General features: G+C 37.9%; 3 protein-coding genes across 9 annotated transcripts in view; all 3 read left to right on the top strand.

Moving 5' to 3' along the window:
• Positions 1-44: 44 nt before the first annotated feature.
• On the top strand, positions 45-8,520 carry fosb (FBJ murine osteosarcoma viral oncogene homolog B). Of its 3 annotated transcripts, none has more exons than XM_048167757.1 (6): positions 45-296; positions 432-619; positions 2,111-2,443; positions 2,544-2,651; positions 3,933-4,283; positions 5,155-8,520. In XM_048167757.1, the coding sequence occupies exons 1-6, from the start codon at positions 233-235 to the stop codon at positions 5,206-5,208; spliced, it is 1,098 nt and encodes a 365-aa protein (XP_048023714.1). In that variant the 5' UTR covers positions 45-232; the 3' UTR covers positions 5,209-8,520. The 3 variants fall into 3 exon arrangements, with proteins under 3 accessions (XP_048023714.1, XP_048023713.1, XP_048023712.1); XM_048167756.1 differs by having other exon boundaries at positions 4,423-5,383; XM_048167755.1 differs by having other exon boundaries at positions 3,933-5,383.
• A 2,480-nt stretch (positions 8,521-11,000) lies between these two features.
• lg19h19orf47 (linkage group 19 C19orf47 homolog) lies at positions 11,001-19,686 on the top strand. Of its 5 annotated transcripts, none has more exons than XM_048169003.1 (8): positions 11,001-11,105; positions 14,571-14,658; positions 15,995-16,109; positions 16,441-16,522; positions 16,686-16,799; positions 17,494-17,643; positions 17,795-17,871; positions 19,024-19,686. In XM_048169003.1, the coding sequence occupies exons 1-8, from the start codon at positions 11,087-11,089 to the stop codon at positions 19,558-19,560; spliced, it is 1,182 nt and encodes a 393-aa protein (XP_048024960.1). In that variant the 5' UTR covers positions 11,001-11,086; the 3' UTR covers positions 19,561-19,686. The 5 variants fall into 5 exon arrangements, with proteins under 5 accessions (XP_048024960.1, XP_048024961.1, XP_048024957.1 ...); XM_048169004.1 differs by having other exon boundaries at positions 17,500-17,643; XM_048169000.1 differs by lacking the exon at positions 11,001-11,105 and having other exon boundaries at positions 14,528-14,658.
• Positions 19,687-24,048: 4,362 nt separating this feature from the next.
• ttc9b (tetratricopeptide repeat domain 9B) overlaps positions 24,049-27,038 on the top strand; it is a 37,928-nt gene continuing 34,938 nt past the window's right edge. Inside the window, exon 1 of the mRNA XM_048169156.1 lies at positions 24,049-25,182. Coding sequence (XP_048025113.1) covers positions 24,729-25,182 — 454 coding nt within the window. The 5' untranslated portion in view covers positions 24,049-24,728. The remainder of the gene's footprint in view (positions 25,183-27,038) is intronic.

Consider the following 27,038-nt stretch of genomic DNA (forward strand, 5'->3'; position numbering starts at 1 on the left):
CCTACTTTACAATGCGTTCGCAGGCTTCATTCACAAGAAGAAGCGCTGCTGCCGAAACACCGTCCACTTTCTACTCCCGTTTGTAATAAACACATTCCGGATTATTTTTTTATGGATTTATAAATGCACATTTCACGCATTTCACGGATTGTACCACGGCCTGGGAAGTGTTATTCAAGGAGAGATTGGAATTTAGAAGTTTCCTCCAGCAGGGAACTGGATTGATGTCTTAATGCAACTATTTTGGAAAGAGACTAAGGGCATCTTGACGAAGAATCCAAGTAAAACTTGTTACGGTAGGTGACTTTAATATAAACACATATTTAAATATAATGCACACGCGTTTCTCTTTCATAATGCATTATGGTTTACAAAAGCGAATAGTTGATGCCCTGACAATACGCTTCAGTGTGACTTGTGTTGGGTGACAGGTGACATCCCGTTCTCGCCGGGCACAGTAGGTGTTTCGGCTTCTCTCGGCTCCACCGGGGAGATGTATCAGGGGTTCCCCGGAGACCCCGACACCGGCTCCCGTGGAAGCTCATCCCCTTCTCTTGAATCTCAGTACTTGTCGTCCGTGGAATCCTTCGGGAGTCCGCCCACCACCAGCGCACCGCAAGTAAGTGCATTTAAACACATTTAAGCATCGCTTCAAATAATTGTTTTGGTAAACATCACGGTAGCTGCGAGATTTGCTCGTTTCTGAGCGACGCTGCTAAGGGTGTGCATTTGCATTATTTCGAGTGTTTTTAAATGTGTTATAAAGTCTGAATAGAATTCAATAGAATACTGACAAGTCAGCATGCGCGCGGACTCAGGCCGGTAGCAACGTGGTAGGTTTACAGCACGCCGCGAAACAGATGACAGAGCTGTGGAACTCTCCGACGCTCGCACACGAAGCTCCGCCTCGCGCTCAGTTCTACAGCTCTCGCTTCTCAGACTTCGACGTGACGTCAATGCGTTCTATTTTGGAGTGTTACGTTGTGTTGCTAAGGGGAACACCGGGGGTGTGACGGGGGCGGAGGAACAGGGACGGGAGGGGCGACTCTAGGTCCATGATTGGCTGCGGCATTCTGCGTACGCTTTGGGTAACACGCTTTCATATGAATATTAATGAAACATGGACTCGCACTGGCATCAGTGGACTTGTTTTTCTAAAAAAAAAAAGAGAGAGAAAGAAAGAAACCGTACTAATATAGCTTTGTCTCCTAAATATGTTTTAATAGTTGTGCATAAGATCATTTTATTAAATGAGAAAATATTCGCAAAGTCTGTGCCTAGTTGTATTTAAACACCTCTTTGTCATTTCAGTGAAAATTATTTATTTTAATGAAACAGAATGCTATGATAAAGCTCAGATTTTCATGTTTGTTTCTATTTTCATAATGTTTAGTCTATCTTTACACGAAGGCAGTGGAAATTTAGCTTTACAGCCAATGTTATTTTCATATAATTAATATTTTGAATTAAACTTAATTTTTACATTTGTATAGTTTCCACTTTAATTTTAAAGTTTTAGTAATTTTGCAGATTTTTCATATATATATATATATATATATATATATATATATATATGAAATATGTCACAAATATGTCTAGTTTTTTATTAATTTTATTAGTTGTAGCTTAATTTATTTCATTTTATTTATTAGCATTTCAAGCTAAACTAAACCAAAATGAGAAAGTGTTACCTTAGCTGAAATAAAATAAGATTTACGTTTTTTATGTTATTTTATTTCAGTTAACATTTAATTTGTTTCAATTTAAAACATTTTCAGCTGGTTAAACTTAGAAATGAAAGTTCACCTGTTGCCTTAAAAATGTGAGTTAATTCAACTTAAAAATAACCTTTGTTTCAACTCACGAATAGTCAAGACAATGCAATATTTTAAGTTAAAAATTAAACTTAAAGTAATACATTGTCTTGACTATTTGTGAGTTGAAACAAAGATTATCTTCAAGTTGAGTTAACTCACATATTTAAGGCAGCAGGTGAACTTTCATTTCTAAGTTTAACCAGCTGAAAATGTTTTACAGTTAATGATAATCCTGTTGAAAGCAAGTTGGTGAGGCCCATAGTTTTATACTGCTTATGTTTTTCGGATTCCAGGAGTGTGTATCTGCCACTGGCGGGGTAGGGGTGGGTGGAGGGTCAACCGGCACCGGGGCAGGGGTGGACATGCCCAGCTCATTTGTACCCACAGTGACGGCCATCACCACCAGCCAGGATCTGCAGTGGATGGTGCAGCCCACTCTCATCTCCTCCGTGGCACCAGGGCAAAGCGCCTCGGGCTCCAGCACCATGACGCAGCCTGTTGCCCTGGATCCTTATGACTTGCCAGGCCCGAGCTTTTCATCCCCTGGAAGCTTCACCCCACCAAGCTCTGATACTCCTGGCCCAGTGCGACAGTCTCGGAGCCGCCGTCGAGCACGGGATGAATCGGTGAGTGGGGAACCATGACGGCATGGTTAGTCATTTGATTCGAAAAGTCTAAAACAATCTTCAGCACACTAATAAGATACTAAATGTGTTCTGTTCCCAGCTGACCCCTGAGGAGGAGGAGAAGAGACGTGTGAGACGAGAGAGAAATAAACTGGCCGCCGCTAAGTGTAGGAACCGACGGCGTGAGCTCACAGACAGGTTACAGTCGGTGAGCGATGCTGTACTCGCATATAATTACACATCCACAATATTTTATTCATGATAACAGATGAATGCAAAGGCTTCATAATTACTGGATTCATTACATGCCAACCTGCTTTTTACAATGATAGTTTGTAAATGATACACTAAAAAATGCTGGGTTAAAAACAACCCAAGTTGGGTTGAAAATGGACAAACCCAGCATTTGGGTTGTTTTAACCCAGCGGTTGGGTTAAATGTTTAACTATTGTTTAAAAGTTACTTAAAATGAACCCAAAGTATGTTGGAAATTAACATTTATTAATGTTTAATAAATAAACATTTATTAATAAGTTTAATTAATAATAATGAAACAATAAACATTTATTAAATTGCTAATTAACAAAAGCCCTTTAAGACAAGTCATTTAACTCAGCGGCCATCGTTGAAACACCTCTCAGGCATGCAAGTGCAGCTCCTATCTCTTTGAATGAGGTAACATCAAATTCTCCAAAGCTGTTCACCAAGCTTTCGATTAAATTTCATATTTTAAATCACCAATGAAATCTGACAACAACTGTCTCATAAATTATGTTTCTAAACGCTCGAATCATGACAAAAAAACAGCATTTTTCAGGCTGGATCAAGTTAATGCGCATGCACAGTCCTAAGTGCGCGTTTCAGTTTCTAACGGCCGCTGCGGTGACGCAATGACTTTACCAATCAGCGATTGGCTCTTATTTAGAAGGAGGGTCTTATTCCGCCATATTGTGCGTTGCACTTTCTCCCATTCATAATAATACGAGTGCACCGTCTTTCTATATAAAAAGTGTTTGTTATTAATAAAAGGTTCACCTTTTGATTATTATTATTGTTGCCTCTAGTAATTATGTATCTGATTTTTAATTTCCAACCTATTTTGGGGTCATTTTAAGCCACTCATATAGTAATGTTTAAACAATAGTTGGGTTAAACAAAACTCATTCGCTGAATTTGTACAGTTTCAACCCAACTTGGGTTGTTTTTAACCCAGCATTTTTTAGAATGTACCAATGCACATCTGCATTGTAATTAGAAATGGCTAATTTAGCAAAGATAAACCCACCGTAATTATAATGTGTGAACAAAGTTTAGCAATTTCGCAATTAAGAAAATGACGTTTATTTGGTTGTTGCTCTCTAAAACTATAGCAACATGTATTTCTGAAGTAGTTCTGAATGCTAAAGAGAAACCTTTGTTTTTGTCCTCATTTCATGCGATCATATAATCTCTGTCCCCTTGTGTCCTCCTCTTGTCTCTCCAACATAAGGAGACAGACATATTGGAGGAGGAGAAGGCCGAGCTAGAGGCCGAAATATCCGAGCTGCAAAAGGAGAAGGAGCGTCTTGAGTTTGTCCTGGTCGCCCACCAACCCGGCTGCAAAATTCCCTACCAGGACCAGCCTCCCGCGCCGCTGCCACTGCCGCTGCCGCAGACGTCCCCGCAGGCGCCTTCCGTCTCCGTGGTGGGTTTGACTGTGAAGGAGGACACTTTCTACCTGCCGCCCGCCTACTCGTCCCACCACCACCACCACCACCACCACGTCCCGGTTTCACAGCCCACGCAGACACAGCCGGCCCCAGCACAACAGCAGCAGCAGCAGCAAGGGATGATGCAGGAGGTAGCCTTTTCTAGTTCTTTCTATGGGCAGGGCCAGCCGGCGCCGGACGGCCCGTGCCTTGTTGCCGACGGTGGCGGTAACCCTGACGCCGGCAGCTACATCCCCTCATACACATCTTCATTTGTGTTCACCTACCCAGAGGGAGCCTGCGGGGCCAGCGCTAACCAGCGAACCAGCAGCAGCGATCAGTCCTCTGATTCCCTGAACTCACCCTCGCTTCTTGCACTTTGAGAGCTCTGCATCTCTCTGCCTCTGCTTGCCTATCGACAGCACCACATACGTACATACAAATTCAGTTACGCCTCTCAGACATTGTATCGATCGTTTACATTTAAGCCCTGCGATTTAAGGCCCAGATGCGTTAGTGTCTGAGTGACTTCATCAGATGATGTAAGTGTATATTAATTCACAATGAATTCAGGCTTAATATCAAGATGAGTCAGTAGCCCACACACACACACACACACTTAAATTGTCATAGACATTTAAATCCGTTTGACACATAACAATGCAAGCACATCAGCACACTCCCCCTTTTATCTTTTCTCGCTCCAGCTTACATTGGTGTACCATCTCCCTCCTTCTCTCTCTATCCACGCCAGGTGCCTGCTGTGTATTTGTCTAAGCAAAAAAAGGGGGCACGGAACTGCTTTGTGGGTTTTGTTTAGTTTTTCCATTGTTTTGGCCTACCTTGCAACCCTTTCTCTCTCCATCCAGTTCATCCACACCTCTTCTGACGTCTTCCTATGACAAAAGGACATGAACACACACTCTCTACCTATCTATCTTTCTTTGTTTCTCCCTCCGTTGTCCATCTCCACATCTGTTTCTCCTCTCTCCTGTCTTTATGTACCTCGGGTTCTCTCTGAAGCCTTCGGCCCCTGAGAGTCCGTTGGACCCTGAAAGCCCATGGAACCTTGACTGAGTGCCAGCCCACACCCCAACACCTCAAATCCCCTCGCACGGACCGGGCCACAGTGAGCAGACATCTAAACGAACCAGCCACAGCGCGCAGATCAAACGCCATCTCAGCACAGGCTAAAGGAACGGGACTCTTTATTCCTCCTCAGCACTGAGGATTTGATTTTGGATGAGCGGAGAAAATACATCGCTAGACTTTGGCAAGGCCAGCGGAGGAGCTTTGGCAAGCTTTTGGAATCTGGAGGTATGAGATGATGAGAGTATTCGCATCTCCCGCTGGTCTTCTGAGAGCTTTCACACCCTGTTACGCCCTTTCCCCTCTCTTGAGGGGTATGTTTGCTTGTTTCATTCTGTGTTTCAAAGATAGTATTAACTCAAAAGTGGCTTATCTCATATGAGAGTGGATCTACTCCCATGTGAGAGTGGTTTGAAGAGCATTATAATGAGTGACCAAAAAAAAAAAAAATTAAAAAAAGGAAAAAAAAGGACAACCTCTTGGTTTTGGATGAGTGGCCTCTGTGCTTCTTGACATAGTCCTTGAGTTGAGACCTCTAGGCTTTGATTGTGAATGGAAGCCACAGAGGACTACATGTCCAGTTGATTTCTTTCTTTAAGGGGGTTGTTGATGTTGGTTTTAAAATGGAAAAAGCACAAATGGCGGCTGCAGATGGAAGGAACACGTAACGGTGGCCTACCTAAAGGACGGGATGTGCTTTCGAATTTGAACCGTTTACTTTCCTGTGAATGTTTTTTGATGTTTTGAGTTACTGATTTTTCATTATGCTTTTTTGCTCTTGATTGTGCCGTTGCTGCCAAATGGAAGAATTTTGTGGGGCTTTTAGCTGCTCCTTCTATCTGTTACTGTTGTCTTACTGCAGTTATCACGAATATTGTTATTATGGTTATTATTATTATTTCAGTTATCTCATGTTGGCAACTAAAAAGGCATGTTGTGCACTATGAACCTTTTTATGTCTAAAACTATATATATATATATATATATATAAATATATATATTATGTATGCATATATATACATATTCAGTGTATATATATATACAATGATTGTAATGTAATATATGAATGTTCAGAAAATGTTATTTTTGTCAATGAAGACAGATAGGGAGAGCTTGATGCACTTGGTTTTGATTTAAACATAGATATTTTTCTAAAAGAACAAAAAATATATTATAATAAACAATAATAGCCCCGCTTTCCCTTATGATATGAGAAGCATTGTCACTGCCTTTCATTGGAAACGTGTAATATGTAAGATGACTGTATTGAAACTGTGGTGCACATATACGTATCACAGGTTTGTGCTGTGCTTGATTTGTCAATGAGGTTGGTCCCACAGCCCTTGTTCATCAACCCCTGTGGACAAAACACACTGGACGCCAAAATATCTATAAATGCGTAAACAAATCAATAAATATGCTAAAGAAAAAAGAAGAAATGAATTGAGTGTCTCAATGTATTCTAGATGGGCATATGATATTCAGCTGTGTTGTCCAGTGTGTGCTGTCTGCCCTTTGACCGTGTGTGTGTGTGTATGTGTGTGTGTCAAAAGCGCTGTTGAGCAGATTCGTAAACACCTCTGATTGGCCATTGTGTTCACACACTCATCAGATATGTCTGTGATTGGGATCAACGCTTCAAAAACTTTGAAATAGACATCAAAGATGCGCTTACACAGATACACACAGGCATCTATCAGGGGACAGCTCCCGCTTTCAAATTCAAATGCTCCCGTGCGTTGATCATTGTAGCCAATCACAGACATATATGTTGAGCATGTGAACACAATGGCCTATCAGAGGTGTTTACGATTCCGCTCAAAGCGTCACATTTTTAACATGTCAGTACCGACTTGGTATCAAAATCGGAACACAGATTGGAAGTATTTTTTAAAAACAGTCGAGGTCCATTGTTCATTTTGACTTTGGCTTCTTTATCTGGAGTATTTTATGGGGTGGAAACAAGTATATTTGTACAGTTGTTTAAATCGAAATGCCTTTTCGTGCAACATTTATACACACAAGTGCACCATTGTCTTGTTGGTCGAATTTAGACCCAGAGTTTCAAATATAAGCAGAGAGAGCTCTTTCCAGCAGAGCCATTTGATGAAATTACGTTGAATTATGGCATCTTAAAGAGTGACGTAATGAAGGCAGAGCTTTGATTTCACAAAGTGGGACATGATATGATATCAGAAAGCACATTGTCAAACAGCTCCATGTTTAACTTTTCTTCAAAAGACTTTATTGTGTGTCACAACAGTTTTATGTTGTTTGGATCTTTCAGCTGTTGGTGCTTTTGTCACTCCTACACCAAAACATATTGTTACTGTATCTTTACAAATATGATCTGACTCTGATATTATAGCAGAAGGAGATGTTGGTTAAATGATACAGTATCAGTGACTCTGTGGTCTTCCACTTTGCAGAAACTCCTTGTTTAGATTCAGCTGCACAGTCGTGTTTTAGATCATCCTAGGTATTTTCAAATTCACAGTGCTTTGGTGCAATGCAATATTTCAGATACTAGGAAAACCATGTAGCAAATCAACTGAACTGTATGATAAAAGTCATTTCTGATGCTACAGTGTCACAGTGAAGATTTGAGACAATTGGTTTTGTCTTTCCAGTTTACCTTGTGTATCATTTACTCTGCTGAGACCTCAGTGATGGGAGGGTTAGGCATTATAAGGATGTAAAACGTCAGTGCCATTTTGCGCTTAGTGGGCATTGATTGACTGGTGAACTGTTTCACTTTCTAATGCACATTTTAAGATTGCCTTCAGTATGAAAAGAGTGAAATCTAAGAGATCATAGTCTAATGTTACACAATTTAAAAGAAAGAGGGCTGACCTATTTCTCATATATCATCTTTTTGAAGGGAAATGAAAGTTAGATGTAATAAGAATCATCACAAAACATTTCAAACTGAAGATAATATGGTGCTTTTTCAATACTGTTTGTCTTTGTATATTCTTGACCAAGAAAAAGTGTTGTTGGAGATTTAAGGTTGTGAGTTTAGGACACTCGAGTGCTTTATGGAGTGTTTTCAGAGTTCTCATATTGAACAGCATATTTAATACATACTGAACAACCCTTGTGAATTATATAATCCGCCGTTCTTTCTCTTTTCACCCTTTCTCCGTTATGCTATATTTCTAGCCCTTTAATGAATGGAGAAGGACATTTCATATTGTTAGACTGTGAAATCTTGGTGTACTGTCCTATCTTAATATCTTTGTATGACGTCCAATTTTTCCTGTAAAGGAAATGTCTACAAAATAAACATATTCACAAAGACTTTCTATCTGTACTTTTTTAAAACATATTATAATATTAATTTCTCACAGTATAAATTGAATCATTAGGCTATATATAGCTGCCTTTGGATGCCCATTTTTGGATGGGGTCACTTGCACGGGGATGTTTATATTTTGGGGTCTGTGACATCTGAAAACCCTATAGCTCATACTCTCAAACAAGGATATATGATATTAAAGGGTTAATTCACCCAAAAATGTAATTTCTGTCATTAATTACCCACCCTCATGTCATCCCAAACCTGTAAGACATTCGTCAGAACACAAATTGTTAAGATAAAACAAAACAAAACAAAAATAAAGACTTTATTTAACAATTTGGTCATACGCAGTTGACGTAGTGAACACAGTGCAGGCTTCCATGTTTACGTATGCACGTGACGTCACCGTCGGCCGTTATGACTGCGGTTACGCCCACTGAGAGGCAAAAGACTGAGTGGCAGCATTAGTTTTCAGCGTGAATGCCGCGAAAAACACACAAAACACATCCAAAACGGGAAAAAGCTTTGCGACTGATTGTACAAATAGCTTTGACACAAAATCTGAGGTATATTTTTCCAGTCTGCTGAAAGCTACAGAAAAAAGAAGCAAGTAGGTCACTGCAATTCACAGAAACAACTGGACTCCAGGTAGAGAAACATGTTTTGCAGTTATCATTTTGTGACAAAATAGTAAAATCATACCCTATATATTGTATTGTTATATATTGTGTTAACAACTCATCAATTAAATATTTACCATCTAATAAATGGGTGCTTTTAAATAAACACTGACAATTTTTAGGGCTGGACGATATGATGATATATATATATATATATATATATATATATATATATATATATATATATATATATATATAAGATTGATAGCGATTTAGACCTACCTATATTGTAGTTATATAAAGCATTCACAGGCCGACATGCTTTATGTATTTCCCCGGCGTCGAAATCAAGCACATATAAATGTCAGGAAACACGACTCCTGGCTGCATGCCAATATCCATGGATTAGGTTTCTTTGACATGTCATAAGGAACACTTTCGAGCCCAACCTTTAGTGTAATCGTTTATTTTACTCGCGTTTTCGCAGTTTCCCCTATTAAATCCAGTCATGGAGCAGTTCTTTTGCCACTTAGTCCAGCTGCAGAACGCGTTCAGGCGGGAAAGTGACGTCTATGCATAACCGACACGTTCACGTGAGCAGCACGACGCATGCGTGTGATGCTGATGCAGGAGCCGTCCAAAAGTCAACTGTGTATGACAACAGTTCAAATTGTTAAATAAAATCATTATTTTTGTTTTGTTTTTGCACACTAAAAGTATTCTCATTGCTTCATAACATTAAGGCTGAACCACTGTAGTCACGTTGACTATTTTAACGATGTCTTTAATAAATTTCTGGACCTTAAAAGGTGAAATGATGTTGCTGCCTATGTGTGGTTCGAATTTGATCAAAAATATCTGTGTTTCGAAGATGAACGATGGTCTTAAAGGATTAGTTCACTTTCAAATGAAAATTTCCTTATAATTTACTCACCCCCATGTCATCGAAGATGTCCATGTCCTTCTTTCTTCAGTCGAAAAGAAATTAAGGTTTTTGATGAAAACATTCCAGGATTTTTCTCCATATAGTGGACTTTAATGGAGCCCAAACAGTTGAAGGTCAAAATCACAGTTTCAGTGCAGCTTCAAAGGGCTTTAAACGATCCCAGACGAGGAATAAGAGTCTTATCTAGAGAAACCATCGCTCATTTTCTAAAAAAAAATTAAAATTATATATGTTTTAACCATAGACGCTTGTCTTGAACTAGCGCTCTTCTTCTTCTTCTCTATTTGAATTCCGGCAGTGTAGACACTGCCAAGTCACTCCATTGAAGTCCACTATATGGAGAAAAATCCTGGAATGTTTTCATCAAAAACCTTAATTTCTTTTCGACTTGAAGAAAGAAAGACATGAACATCTTCAATGACATGGGGGTGAGTAAATTATAAGGAAATTTTAATTTGAAAGTGAACTAATCCTTTAAGGGTTTGGGACGACATGAGGGTGAGTACATATGACAGAAATTTTATTTTTGGGTGAACTAACCCTTTAATGAGCTTTTAACGCCCTCTACTGGATATAATAGAAACAGCACATTGAGGTATAAAATCAGAGGAATAGTACTCCCAAAAATTACAGTATTATCATCATTTATTAACCCCTATGTTGCTTATAAACCCGTAAGACTTTCTTTCATAGGTGAAAATTAAAAATAGATGAGTAAGACAGAATGACACCATTAACATTTGCATTGCATCTCTTTTCCATATAATGAATGGCGATTAAGGTTGTCATGGAAAATTCCGTTTAATAACAGCCTTCCAGTTGTAACAGTAATTACACACAAATTGACCCACTGGAGCAACAAAATGTTAAATAAAACATGTTTTGGAGCCAGTGATTGCTCAGTTCATTCGGAACATTCGGGTCAGACGATTTGTTCCGAAGACGGAGAGGATATTACGTCACAAGATTTCCGCAACGCGTCGGTTTTTCCCTGGGAAGATGGCGACCGTCACAACAGGTAAGAGAAAGAAATGACCCTTATATCTGGAATTTGGTCACTGTACAGGTCCATAAAGCGGCTTAAATCAATATTTAGCTTTCTGTGGTGAGACTTTCATAGGAGAATATTTGCGTTTGGTCTTCACGAAGGGCTAAAGCGCCAAACAGCGGCTGGGTTCAATGAATCAGGCCCCGCGTTGCAATACTATTGTCTCGTTTTTACACGACAACATTGTTATTAATATACTGTTTTTATCTGACACACTTGCTTCAATATGTCATATTAGAGAATAGAGTGAAATATGTTTGTGTTGTATTATTCTAAAGTCATTTTGAGTGGTATTACTGTATGTGAACGTGTTTATAGAGCAATCCCCTTAAAATAATTGTTTTTTTGTATGTGTAAGTAAGAATTGTTTTGATCCTCCGCTAAAAAATAATAAACTGGTTTGTTGTGCTTATCTGGTCTCCCTGCCTAGTGAGGTTGGCCTGATTTATGAAGGATTTTGGCACCTTTTCAGTTGTGAGACCAGTTTGCTGACCAGCCAGTCTTTGAGATCAACTAAGATAGGACCATTTTAGGCATTTTAAAGCAGTTTTTCAGCTGGGTTTAGACTTATTAGAATATATTTTAGTGTGGACCAGTAATACGACTGACATACTGAACACTGAAAACTTTTCACTTCTTATAATTATATAAATTAATTTGACTATATCAATGCAGCTAGTTTTGTTAAAGGGATAGTTCACCCAAAAATAAAAATTGTCATTATTTGCTCACCCTCAAGTTGTTCAAAACCTGTATGAATTTCTTTATTTTGCTGAAAACAAAATAAGAATTTATATGCATATATGAATATATTTTGAAGAATATGGTAAACCAAACAGTTGATGGACCCCATTGACTTCCATAATATGGAAAAAAAATACTATGGAAGTCAATGGGGTCCAATCAATTGACCCTTCGCAAAGACCCGCCCCCCTTAGTTACTTTTGTCCAACAAGCCATGGTGCTGTGCCACACGCAGTGAAAAATACATTGCAAAGTAAAGAGGACACTGACAAGACAGAGCCGGTTACTTATGATATTAAACAAAGTCCCAGCTTTCAAGTTGTGTAATTTTTTTTAAAGGAACACTCCACTTTTTTTGAAAATAGGCTCATTTTCCAACTCCCCTAGAGTTAAACAGTTGAGTTTTACTGTTTTCGAATCCATTCAGCCGATCTCCGGGTCTGGCGGTACCACTTTTAGCATAGCTTAGCATAGTTCATTGAATCTGATTAGACCGTTAGCATCGCGCTCTAAAATGACCAAAGAGTTTCAGTAGTTTTCCTGTTTAAAAATTGACTGTAGTTACATCGTGTACTTAGACTGATGGAAAATGAAAAGTTGCGATTTTCTAGGCCGATATGGCTAGGAACTATATTCTCATTCTGGCGCAAGGATATTACGCAGCTTCTCTCACAAATGTCTCCATGGTTGCAAGGCACGCTCCCTGTGCAAGCAGGGGGTCACAGCCGCTGCGTAATATCTTTGCGCCTGCTGCACCCATGGTACGGCAGCAAAGTTCCTTGATTATTACGCCAGAATGAGAGTATAGTTCCTAGCCATATCGGCCTAGAAAATCGCACTGTTTAACTCTAGGGGAATTGGAAAATGAGCCTATTTTTAAAAAAAAGTGGAGTGTTTCTTTAAGAAATTCAAACAATAAAAGCTGTTTATTTATTTTATTTTACCTTTATTTAACCAGGAAGTCTCATTGAGATTTAAAATCTTTTACAAGAGAGACCTGGCCAAGGTAACAGCCAAACAGTAAGTTTTGTGGCTCTTTAATGTGTCGTGACAGATTGCTGTAGCGCCTCAGCTCAAGCGGCTCGTGAACCGATCATCTTTTCCTTCTAGTTAATTTATAGCATCAAATAAACATGAATGAACATGAGATGGAATGTTGTTTCAAATGCGGAAAGATGTCAGTACACACCATTTTTCAAGTTTAAGTCCGCCGAGGTTAATCTAACTCCTGACTGCTTTGTTGGACAAAATGGCGGATTCAGCGTTATGATTGGTTAGATCGCTTGTCAGTCAAACTCCCGGCGAAGGGTCAATTGTCTAGTTACCAACATTCTTCAAAATATTATCTTTTGTGTTTGGCAGAAGAACGAAATTCATACAGGTTTGGAATAACTTGAGGGTGAGTAAATGATGACAATTTTCATTTTTGGGTGAACTGTGCCTTTAAACTTGTGACGGCCTTAAGCAGGAGAATCAGTTACTGACACAAGTCTCACAACTTTAAAAATAACACCCATGCAGCTGCTCTGGCTGACCATGTGTTCTGTCTTTGTCATGCATGGCCCATATGCTGCTGACCTCTTCTCCATGTTGAGTGTGGTCTGCACTAATTTTCTGTTTGCCTCATAGAATTGATTTTCTAGGCCTATTTTATACCTTTATGAATGAGGGTACCCATATGAAAACCATATGAAAATAGTGTCATCCAATTAATTCCAAATACGCATTTTAAAATGTATTCTTAATCTATGGAATTATAGTTATTAATGTTGCTGGAAAAAAAAACTGAATATCAAAATTGCTTTTTTATTTATTTATAAAAAAGCACTTAATTTTATCTATACATTCAACAAGACTTTCCTTTGAGACATTAATCTGACAGCGGCCATATCTAAAAGCTAACAGAGGCTAATCCATGCTAAACAAATAAGATAATTTAACATTGCTGATTGCTTTAATTTAAATTTATAGTCATTTGTAACATAAAAAGAATGCACACATTTCTCATTAGATGCATCGCAGTTTACATACTTATGCACGATTCTATGCCGTTTTGTAGTATAAATAGTGCGAGTAGTGTGTTCACACTGAAAATTTGAAAAAAAAAGAAAGTGCACTTAAACTAAAAACCAAGTGTTGGACGTTTCATGCACTTAAAGGTGCAATGTGTAAATTTTAGGAGGATCTATTGACAGAACTGCATTATAATATACGTTTTCATATAATATGTTTTCAGTGGTGTATAAAGACCTTGCGTAATGAACTGTTATGTTTTCATTATCTTAGAATGAGCCATTTCTATCTACATACACGTTTTGTGCCGGCATGTTTCTACAGTAGCCCTAAACGGACAAACCGCTTTACAGAGCGCAATTGCTTGATTGGCTACTCTCTGCTGTCTCAGACAACGACATCTTTGTCCTGTGTTGGCCCCCTCTATATTGCAATTTGCAGCCTCACTGCTAGATGCCCCTAAAATTTGCACACTGCACCTTTAACTGTTGCAGTTTTCCTTATGTAGTTGAGGGGGAGGTGCTATATCGGACTCATATTTTGAATGATAAAATAACCTTATAAAATTCTTTCACTACACAGTGAAGTGCATAGTGCATCATTTGAGACAACTTTTAAATTCAAAATGTTAGGTATTCTTCATAATGCATATGTTAACTGTTTTCTTTGGTACTTTAGCCACCTCAGAATGGATCCAGTTCTTCAAAGATGCTGGGATCCCTCCTGGACTGGCTGTCAACTATGCTGTGTCATTTGTTGATAACAGGTAAAAACAGATGATTGCCTTTTAATGTAGTGATCGTATGCAAATAAACATGAACTGTTCATCTGTACTGTTCCTGTTGGGGAAAGTAATGTTACAATATTGTGTTACCCCTCCCTAAAAAGTAACTGTTACTTAGTTACTTTTTATGGAAAGTAATGCATTACATTATGTTTGCATTACTTTATCTTCTGTGCTGGGTTTGCTTGTTGTTGTTGTTGTTGTTGTTGTTGTTGTTGTTTTTATAACAACAACAGAAAAGTTGTATTTTTGGCAAATGTACAGGCCTTTTCACACCAAAAGTGAAATTAATAATCCTCAGGCAGAAGGAAATGCAAATTCACGCCTGTACAGTAGAGGGCGCAGCTCAAACAAACCTTTCAGCTGCGCTGCCATTCTGGATTGCAGGAGAAGAAAGTTTAACACTCTTATGCAGGGTACACACTAAAAGATGTTCAAAATGTGAGAGACCACAAACATGAGGACAAAAAATCCAAGATTTAACCATTTTGCTCCAATAGTGTGTGGTGTGGATGTGGTGTGCCTCTGCTTTTTCTCCCAAGCAGATTGTCACTCTTAAAACACCTCACACCACAGTAAAATCTGATAAGATAATCTGTTGAACCATCAAGACAATCGGGACATTACCTAGGATTGTCAGAAAAGGAAAAAATTGGCCCAAAATCAGCCAGATTACCCAGCATTACTTGAGCAATAAAAACAAAAATTGTAATGCAAACATGTTTAATTAGTCATTTTTCAGTATGGTTGAATTGGATCGTTGAACATTACCATATTTAGTTATTGCCGTTTTGCATAATATTCTGAGTTTGCATTTCATTTTTTTTATTCATATTGAGGAATACTGAATCTGTTTTTGTGCGATGAGAAGAGTAAAAGCATGCTCACATTTAGTCTAGATCTACAGTAACCATAATGTTCGCACACAATGCCTCTGCAGTAACTCCTGATTTCTCTCAACATGAGGACAGGAGAGCTGTCGGTCAATAAATGGGAAAACAAAGTAACTTGCATTACTTAAACTTAAGTTTAAAAGTAAAATTTAAAAGTAATGTGTTACTTTATTAGTTACTTGAAAAAAGTAATCTGATTACGTAACGTGCATTACCCCCAAACTGCCTGTTATTAAGAGAATATTCAGCAAAAGATCGATCTCAGCCTGCTTGTGTATGCTTTGTTTTCTGGATGTTTTTCACGATTTTGAGCTGTCAGGATTTGCTCTGAAATGTGAACAAACAGCATTCTGAACAACAGGTAGCACAACTGGATGCTGTGAATGTCTCGAAAAATTAACTTCAACTGCTTTTTTTCTGTCCAGGATTCAGAAAAACATGCTCATGGACCTCAGTAAAGAAATAATGATGGACTTGGGAATCACAGTCATTGGGGACATCATAGCTATTCTCAAACATGCAAAGCATGTGTATAGACAGGTGGGTGAAAATGTTGGATTTTTAAGTATTTGGATCTAAAGGTTTCAAAAAGTGAAATGTCTATTAGTGAAACCCTACTTAATTTGCCAGTATTTTGCCAATTTTATTATTGACATTGATTACTTGGCAGGTTAACTTAAGTGTTCCTATAATATAGAGGAATATTTATAAATTGACATTTTTTTTTAATTAAATGTGAATTTTAAAAAATTATGAATAAAATAAAGTAAAATGATATCAGCAACCCTTGTCTCTAGAGATTGGTATCAATATTTGTTGGCATGCTTCATTATTCTAAAATGTGAACTACTCTTCCTTCCTCTTAATACAGGATATGTGTAAAATGACAACTGAGGCCATTTCGTCTGGACAAACTAGTGTACAGGCTGAACTGAGACGTACTGCTAACACTCGTAAGTATTTAAAGTATCAAGCTGTTTTCATACACTTGTTCCTCATGTCCTTAATTTACAGTTTCCCTGCAGTTCTTTACTGGTTGCTCATACAGGGAGTGATTTATCTATGTCTGAGTGGGCTGAAGCTGTAGCTCTGGTAATGTTCATGTTGCTCTGACAGCTGCCACACGCATGATCGCCAATGCTCTGAGTCGGGACTCCCCACCAAGCACTCCTGCTCGGCGCCCTGACAACCGAATATCAGTGACGGTCTCCAACGCCAGTGCCAAAACAGGTGCCTGTGATTGAACTTTATGGTAGATGAGTAGAGATGTCAGTGAATACACACTGCTAGTCTTTAACTGCTCAGATTATTACAGGACACAGAAATAGTATATATTATTTATATATTTATTGTATACACTATTGTTCAAAAAATTGGGGTTGGTAAGAATTTTTTTAACCGAAGATGCATTTATTTGATCAAAATACAGTAAAAACAGTAATACTGTGGAAATACTAGTATAATTTAAAATAACTGTTTTCCATTTTAATATTGTAAAATGTAATTTATTCCTGTGATTTATTCCTAAAGCTGAATTTTCAGCATCATTACCCCAGTCTTCAGTGTCACATGATCCTTCAGAAATTATTCTAATATACTGATTTGAAACATTTCTAATTAGTATTATTGTTATAAATTGCTGTTTTTTTTGTTGATGAATCCTGAAAATGAAAGTTGAAACAGCATTTATTTGAAAACTTGAAATAGAAACATTTTGTAATGTAAAAGATTTACTGTCACTTTGGAGAAATGAATGCATCCTGCATCTATCTTTTTCTTTCTTTCTTTCTTTCTTTCTTTCTTTCTTTCTTTCTTTCTTTCTTTCTTTCTTTCAAAATGTACTGACCCCAAGCCTTTGAACAGTAGAGTACATGAGTTTGAACTATCTCTTTAAATGAAATGGGATGATTTAAAACTTTCCCAGTTTTAGTTCCCAGCAAGCCAGCAGAAGAAAATGGGTTGCAAGTGAAGCGCCGGCGAGTCACTAGAGAAATGGAGGGAAAATATATCATAAACATGCCAAAAGGCACTACAGATCGCACTCGACGCATCCTGGCACAGCAGGCCAAGAAAGGTGCTCTGACATAGTGTATTTGTTGAGGCTTCAAGCTTGCATGATATTGCTGTAATTTGAAGTATTGAGAATAGACATGCCTAACAGAAAATTTGCAGTTGATAAAGATGAGATTGATTAAATCTTGTCATCTCTCCTTTCATTGCCACAGCCAAGGTTTTAAAACGTACTTCAGTGTTTGACAGACTTGGGGCAGAGTCCAAGACTGACACCATCTCAGCCAATAAGGTGAGAAATTGTATTGTTTATGCCCATCAGATAAACAAGACAGCAAAAACCCATACACTGAGAATTGTTTTCTTTTTATTACACACATTGTTGTTTAATGACTCCATAACTCTGTGTAATGTTAACTTAGTTAACGTTAGTTGATTTTGTTTTTTTAGGCATCACAAACCAATTTGTTTTTATATCATTGCTAAATGTTAAAGGAGCTATATGTAAGAATTTTCATTTATTAATCACTGTTTTATTGCCAATGTATGAACAGCTTGTAACAAAACTTTAAAAAAAGACCTTCCCCGACATCTTATGTTGTCTATGAAAGCCTGTAGACTGATTTTTATATGACAGTTACTCTCTTCCGTTCAATGACACATGAAATGAATGTCTATACAGTGTTCAGGATTATGCTGAAAGAGCCATTCTGTACTGTGATGTCCATGTGTCATGCAAAGAAAAAGGATTCATTCAAACTATAGTCTCACATAGCCTGATCTATAGTTTATGGTCTCAAATATACTTTATAATCAAACTATCATAACGTTGAAATTTTAAAAGAAAGCACGCAGCACCTACTGTACATATTCATCTAAACGTCGCTCTCAGCAGCGTGGATGGCATCAGGATGTTTAACTATATTGCTGCAAAGGTGTTTCCAACTTCTTTTTACCTCTAAAGAAAGAACGAAAGAACTGTGAGTATATTGTCATTTGTATGTTACGTGTGCACGAGCAGTAAGGTTGTGGCTGCAGGTCACTTAACGGCCACCGGTATCTAATCTGATATTACTCTTTGACAAAGGTCTGATTTCCGAGAGACTCACAGAGAAGGCAATACAACTATATCTTTGCACTCGTTTCATTTATGTAGTTTACACTTCACACACTCGTTATTATAGCGTAGTGATTTTAGAGGTTTATGTATAATGTCATGCTATCCCCTGGCTCACCTGCTATCCAGCAAACACAAGGAATGACTGTGTCTGCCGAATATTTTCAGTAGAATTTGTGAAGCCATTATACGTGCCTTTCCGAACAAGTTATTCAGAAAAGTGTTGTTTGTGTTTCCTAATGCATTAACTGATGTGAACTAATTATAAAGTGTGGCAAATAATAACTCTTCTTTATCGTTGTCTTCCTGTCTTTTTTTGTCGTGCAGCAGCCAACAGGTGTGTTTAGCCGACTGGGTGAAGCAGAGGAGGAAGAAGAGGCTGGAGGGAAGACCAATGATGTCACTGACTCCTTGGAGGACAATGACAGCGACGATGAAGGCTCAGTGCTGCAGTATGCCGGCGTCCTCAAGCGACCACCACCTTTTTCTAAAAAAGAGACTGTAACCACCAAATCTAAGCCCTTTACTCTGCGTCGACTTGGCGCCAAGTACAAACTCCCCCCATCTGAAGGCCCACCACCCATCTCCTCTACCTCCTCCTCCAGCCAGGAGGGGACACCCAAACTGGGTGTCCTGCAGAGACTGGGAAAGGCCCCCTCAGTCAAACCTACCTCCTCTACCCCTCTAGTCAGTCAGCCCCCAGACACTCAGGACAGTCGAGTCACGAGCAGCAGAAGCAAAGCCCAGGGCAGCTTCGCTCTGGCCAGCCCTAAGGTCAGTAGCAGCACAGGTGACACTCACGGGGCTCAGATGGACGCTGGGGCAGTCAGTGTATTCAAGAGACTGGGCACCCGGAAAACCTAATGCCCAGAAAACTGAAAAGGGCACCCCTTTTTATCCAGCTTGCCTCTTTTATAACCTAAAACCCACCTGAATTTTTATTTGAGAGAGTGGAGGAACTCTAGGACCACCCTTGATGGGTTGGGAAGTCAATATGCTGTACCTCATGAAGTGTTACGATTATGATATTAGGGGACAAAAAAGGGACGGCTGCAATATCTGTTAAATGTCCATGTGTGGACATACTGTTGTCCTTACGTTTGGTTATAGGAATCCAGCTCTCCTACTTTGATAGCTACTCTCCTGCGCCCCTGTGAGTGAAACATTTTTCCACATTAAATGGGTTTGTAATGAAGATTTTATAATGCATGACGCCCAGCATCAAATGCTCGAAATATCCATTTTTCCCACTACAGTAGCCAAGAGACGTAAGTGAAAGCATGTGCTGTTTACCACAAACACCTCAGCTTACCGATTCCTCTGTGAAGTAAGCTCATATTCAACCATCCTCTTACCTCCTCCTGTTTTTAGAGAGATAGTTCACCTAAAAATGATAATTGTCATCATTTACTCACCCTCATGTCGTGACTTGCTTTCTTCTGTGGAACACCGATGTTTTGAGAAATGTCCAGTAGTGGACATTAAAATGATTTGGTTACCAACATTCCTCAAAATATTTTCTTTTGTGTTCTGCAGAAGAAAGTAAGTCATAGGTTTATACATGTGGGTGAGTAAATAACACAATTATCCTTTTTTTTTGGTGACCTCTCCCTTTAACTTAAAGGATCGGAAAAGCCTTTTTAAAGGCTTAAAACTGCACACGTGAGCATTGCCATTAATGCGCCTTAACCTGTGGTCACAGTAGACTTTACAAAATGAATAAAATTCAACAATTAACAAGTAATATATATAAACATAAGTGCTGCCAAAACGATTAATCGCGATTAATCGCACCCAAAATAAAAGTTTGTTTACATAATGTGTGTATTGTGTATATTTATGTATGTATAAATACACATATATGCATGTATATATTAAACAAAAAATATATTTATTTATAAAATATTTACATATGTAAACATTTCTTAAATATATACATGTGTATTTTTGTATGTACATAATAAATATACAGATTTATGGATGCGATTAATCGCAATTAATCTTTTGACAACACTAATATATTAATATATATTAGTGTTAAAATATATATATATATATATATATATATATATATATATATATATATATATTGCAATCAGCTAAGAGGTCATGCCGTGACATATCATTCTTCTATCGGTAACATGTCTTCACGATACAAATTCGCAGATCAGAGTTCACCAAAATTGGGCATTTGAATGCCACAGAATGCAAAACTTCTCCAACATTTGCATGCATATGAATAGAATTAAAATTAAGTGTCATGTGACCCCCACCCCCCTTATGACCACAACTGTTACTTTGCTTGAAGACCCACAATCATGATCAGTGTGTAAAAGAGTCTGCTATCAAATTTCCACATTTGAAATGCCATACTTAGACAGGCAGAGCAAATATAACATTGGTAATAGCATGCTGTTGCCAAGCAACACACGTGGAGGTGGACCCTTGTGTATTGTGTATGTTTTCACCCCTTTATACTGTTGACTGCAGTATCCACTAATCATCCTGTTGTAATAGGTATTCACCTTCACTTTCTGTGTTTTACATCTTGTTTCTTCTGTTTTTATAAATGTTTTAATTTGATGCATCTCAAATGCAGAATTTCTAAGTTAGGTTATGTTTAAGGAATAATAACTGAGAAAACATTTTAACTGGGTAAGTTTATGAAATATTGATGAAGATTATTTGTCTTGGGAATGGATTGAATATAAAAAGACGAAACGGAAAAACCTTGAATTGCTTTTTATTTTTCAAATGCTATATGAAGTGGATTAACTTGAACTGGGTTTAGAGCATATTCTAGTTATATTTATCATGTTTATTATTGTGTCTCGGTGGTTTGAAGGGCCGTCATTTTAATCCTATCTGAATTTGAGTGCATTTCACAAATGGATGAAACTGATCTGCACAATATATGTTTGAAAGCGGTTAAGATGAAAGAGATTTATTTCCATTTTTGTGGTTGTGTAGCAGAACACATGCAAGTTGATGAATGAAGGTCTGCAATAGTATAATTTTATCTTCTGTGAACCAGCATCAATATCCTGCAGCTTTACATTTAAGACTTTTACAGCATAATTAGTTTGATAAAGAAGGTCACTTTACAGAGATAATGACAATTATTTGTATTAGTCCTAGTTTCTCCTAAATGATAGATGAGTTGAAACTGATGAGCTTGCAACAAAACATTGCGCTGAACTGCCTTTAATGCATGCACTAGTAAATGACACAGATGGTGAGGACCGCACAAGCTCTTGTGTCTCTAGTGTTGTAAAAGGACTTCAGCAGTTCAACATTTGTCTCTTAATGCTGACTTCCTGTTTTCAATTAGGCTGTTATTAATTATAATGTAACTACACAAAAGATTTACTTGTATATTTATGTTGTTTTTAATAGATGAAAACAAAGTAATAGTATCTTTTTAATGCTTCTGGGTAGCTGGGTAGTAACTGCTTACATGTAATCTGGATTACATACTCAAATTCCAAAAGTGAAGTACTCGTAATCAGACTACAGTTACTTTTCTATTGATTACGATTACACGTTACTCCTACAATTGTCTGCGGGCTGACTGACTAAATTATTCATAGTTAATTTATTTTATTTTTGTTATATTTTAAATTTTCCTTTTTTAGAAAAGTCTACCTCTTGTATATATTCAGAAGTTCTTCCAGGTTTGTGGAATTGCCACTACCAGCCACTAGTTATGTGACTATCATTGAAAACTGAGACCAAAACAGCATTTGATCACTGGATTTACTGAAATCATTTCACTTTTAAGAAGTGATTTCTCAACAATCAGCTCCTGACGAACATATTAATTATTATTTGAATTAACACAGTGGCCCGGTTTCACAGACAGGGCTTAGACTAAGCCAAGATTAGGCCTTAGGGTTCATTTAGGGTATTTAAGTAGCTTTTATAAATGTACCCTAGGAAAAAAAAAAATTACTGGTGTGCATCTGGACACAAAACAATGGCACTGACATATTTTAAGGTATGTCAGTGCAAGTTGCTTTCAGTGAAGACCGCTCAAACATGCATTTCAGTCCAGGACAAAACTTGACTAACTTGTCTGTGAAATGGGGAGTGAGTCATCGAACCTTATTAGGCTACTGTCTCTGGAAGGATTTTGTCTTTCAAACACATTAAAATGTACAATTTCATGTCATTTCATATTTACATTCAATGCAGGGATTCCCCAACTTTTTTGGCAGCTGAAACTCTTTGTCCTAATATATTTACTTGAAGTAAGCCCTTAGATTTTAAGTTAGTAAGTTTGGTCAATAATAAAATTGTCAATAATAATAAGTTCACAGTTCTTTGATGTCAGTTAATAGTCAAAAGACATGTAGCTCAAACAACCCCATCTTTTTTAGTAAATATTTTATTTTGTTTGTATTTTAATTTTTTTTTATTATGATTTCATTGAACTCATAAACCCCAGTCTAAGAAATCCTGACATAATGTAATATATAACGCACTTCATGTTGTTAATCACAAAGAACAGAATATATTTTCTTCTCTCTTTGTATTTTTATATCAAGATTATCCTATTCAAATCAGTGTAATAAACGAGTTAGGCCAAAAGTAATCAAAAAAAAAAAAAAAAAAAAGTAATCAAAGTAGTCAGAATACATTACTTAGAGTGGTAATCTAACTACAATTTGTGTCATGTAATTTGGAATCAGTAACTGACTACAATCTATCCAGCACTGCCTTTATCTAAATAACAAACCTGCCTGGTCAGCGTTTAGATGTAGATTTGGGTGTTTTGAAAATTAATTATTCATTTATTGTTAAAACGTATATAATTTTACTTTTTTTTTTTTTTTTTTTTTTTTTTTTTTTTTAGAAAATGAGCGATGGTTTCTCTAGATAAGACCCTTATTCCTCGTCTGGGATCATGTAGAACGCTTTGAAGCTGCACTGAAACTGTAATTTTGATCTTCAACCGTTTGGGGTCCATTGAAGTCCACTATATGGAGAAAAATCCTGGAATGTTTTCCTCAAAAACCTTAATTTCTTTTCAACTGAAGAAAGAAAGACATAAACATCTTGGATGACATGGGGGTGAGTAAATTCAGGAAATTTTAATTTGAAAGTGAACTAATCCTTTAAATATTTGCCCAACATGCTGGGTAGTTTTATTTAACCCAACTATTGTTTAAAAATGACTATATGAAAGGCTTAAAATGAACCCAAAATAGGTTGGAAATTAAAAATAGGACGCAAAATTACTAGAGGCAACAATAATAATCAAAAGGTCAACATTTATTAATAAGCAATTTAATAAATGTTTATTGTTTAATTATTATTCATTAAACTTATTAATAAATGTTAATTTTCAACATATTTTGGGTTCATTTTAAACAACTATTGTTTAAAAATTACTGTATTGCTTGAGTTAAATAAAACTGCCCAGTAGGTTGAACAAACATTTAAGCCAATTGCTGTGTTTGTCCATTTTCAACCCAACTTGGGTTATTTATAACCCAGCATTTTTTAGTGTGTACCATCTTAAGATGGTTTTGAACGTGTTAGCTGATCAACCAGCAACTATATCCCAAAACACAGTCACCAGATAAGCTGGATTTCACTACGGGGATTCCACACAGTGAGGCGGTAATTGCATCGCCCCTTCATGACGTAAAGATGGGCAGCCTTTGCATTTTTAATTCATATTTGGCTTTAAGACGTTTGGAGATTTACCGCTCCTCTTTAATGTAATCGTGATCCACCAGTAACAGCATCATCTCACGATTAATTCCTTCCCATAATGTCTCGCGATAGTGCTCGTTGGCGCTGTCTGTGGTGCTGAAGCTGCTCTCGCCGGCGGCAAAGAGTCCTCCTGCTCCAGCATCATCTCCACGCGCTGCTCCACCAGAGACGACCGCGATTTGTTTGTGCTCTTTGTCTCTTCTAACGCGTTTTTATAGCCGGGAATCTTCAGTGTTGTATCTACCTCCTCCCGGGGAGATACTATCCGGTCGCGCCTGTGTTTTCCGACTCTCGTTTGGCTCGCATCCTTTATGCACAGCACGCTGCTCCAGCCCTTAAAGAGAACACAGGCATCCGTGTCGGAACAGCATGGCTTCCTGAGCGAGATGGAAGCGAAGCAGCACTCGATCAAGAGCCTGAAGAGCTATCCGGAGGCTGGGGGCCGGAGTCTGGCGGCGGCGGCGGCGGGTGGGGACGTCGGAGGTGGAGGGTATCGCGTCGGCGGCGCGGAGATGGAGATGGAGGCGAAAATACAGAAAGCGATCGACTTCAAACTGGAGGGTCACCGATGCTACAAGGAGAAGAAATTCCGGGAAGCTATTGGGAAATATCACAGGGCGCTGCTGCAGCTGAAAGGGGTCCATGTCGTCGACGGGACCACCGGATCCGAGGTGAACCTCCTGAATCAAGCCGCTGCCAAGCTGACGGAAGAGCAGCGGAGAGCGGTGGAGAGCACCGAGATCGAATGCTACGACAGCCTGACAGGTGAGACTCGGAAACAGCCGCTGCCATTGTTCTGAACCGCTCGCTGGAGGATGCGTGAGGCTGAAGCCACTGTGAGATGCTGTTGATAAGGTGAAGGTGTTACTAAAGTGCCTAATAAAGGGCTTTAATAATGCCACAGCAAGAAAACTCTTGTGTTTTTATACAGACAAGACACTCACGCCATTGTTTGCGCTTAACGGCCAGTTTGGCCTTCATTGTTCCCTCAGCCAGTGTCATAATAATTCAAGTTCATTTAATGTCACGTTGCGTTATTTGAGAAGATTAAACGCACCACTCGAACTACTGTTTTGATATGTTGCATAGTAAGTATGCTAATCACTTTCTTTTTTTCTTCTTTCAAGTTCTTGGTGATGTGAGGTAAAAGAAAAAAAGAAAAAAAGGGAAAGTTTTCGGTTCTATAAGATTCAGTATATTCAGTATATAAACCAGTGGTTCCCAAACTATGGTACGCGAGCAAAATGCTGAGTAGTTCATTTAATTCTACCTTACAATAATATTAAAATCGAGCATGTATTTCTAACTGCCAAAATGTCGTAAATCCAGTACATTTAATCAAATTACCTAATCCTGTGCAGTCAAAAATGTCTGTATCCACACAAGCAACATGCATATGATAGATTGCGTGCCGAATCTGCTGCCTTAAATCGCGCTAAATTACTGTCGTTCTCGACAATGCATCTTTGCATCTTTGTAATACATCTTTCTTACTCGCATGAAGAACAAATACAGACACAGATAATGGATTAATTTCGATTTAAGACCTATGTTTAAGACTCAAACTTTCTCCGATACAAAAACATACCTTGTGTGAGTTCTTGTATTTAATGATGATAACGAGCAAGAATGCAATTGTTCCCAAATATCCACATGATTGCAAACGTGACATTATTATACAACAGGTCAAAAAACAAAACGTACATTTTAATCACAGTACTGTCAGTAGGCCTATGTACTCTAATTTGCAATGAAATAATAGTTCTAACGAAAACCACAGCAAGAACTACAACACACAATTCTGCGGCTTTGAACGAATCGTGAGAGTCAATGATTCAATGATTCATTCACAGCCACTTGCTTCGTTACTGAATGAATGACTCGATGACTCACTCATAAAAATAGTGACTTGCTGCCACCTACTGGCGGTTTTAGTTTAATATTTAAAAGTTTTACTTAGTTTTACCATCAATGCATATTTCTCTATTGAACATTTTTAATTTAAAACATTATAAAATAAATAAAGTTATTCATAAAGGTAAAAAAAAAAAATGCACTGGAAAATCAACTTAGGGGGCAAATATTGTCCCTTAATGGTAAAGGTGTGACTGCAGTCAAAGTGGAAGAGAGGGGGTACACAAAAGGATGGTAATCCCTTCAGGGGGTACTCCAAGCTAAAAAGTTTGGGAACCACTGCGGTAAACGACAACAATATAACTAGTTTAGTTTGTAATAAACCCGGAAGAAAATTCACGTTAGCTTGTACGAGATGGATTCTGTCGGAATTTCTTGTTTTTGTTTTTTAATAGCGGTTTGTTAACAATACCTTAAGAGACTTTCACGCTTTGTTCTACAACATAAATTACTCACTGGCAAACAAACTATATCAACGTTTTGTTTGTTTTGTGGCTAGCCCTGCTGAAAAAACAGCTATGGTCTTAGCTGGATTAAGCTGGTCTGGTCAAGCTGGTGTTCAGCTGGTTATAAAGGTGCAATATGTAATATTTTTGCAGTAAAATATCCAAAAACCACTAGGCCAGTGTTATATATATTGTTCACTTGAGTACTTACCATATCCCAAATGTTTCCAACTATTTGTAAATCCTGAGAAAATTGCAATT

This window comes from Megalobrama amblycephala, linkage group LG19 (genome assembly GCF_018812025.1).
Source record: "Megalobrama amblycephala isolate DHTTF-2021 linkage group LG19, ASM1881202v1, whole genome shotgun sequence".
Lineage (NCBI taxonomy): Eukaryota > Metazoa > Chordata > Actinopteri > Cypriniformes > Xenocyprididae > Megalobrama > Megalobrama amblycephala.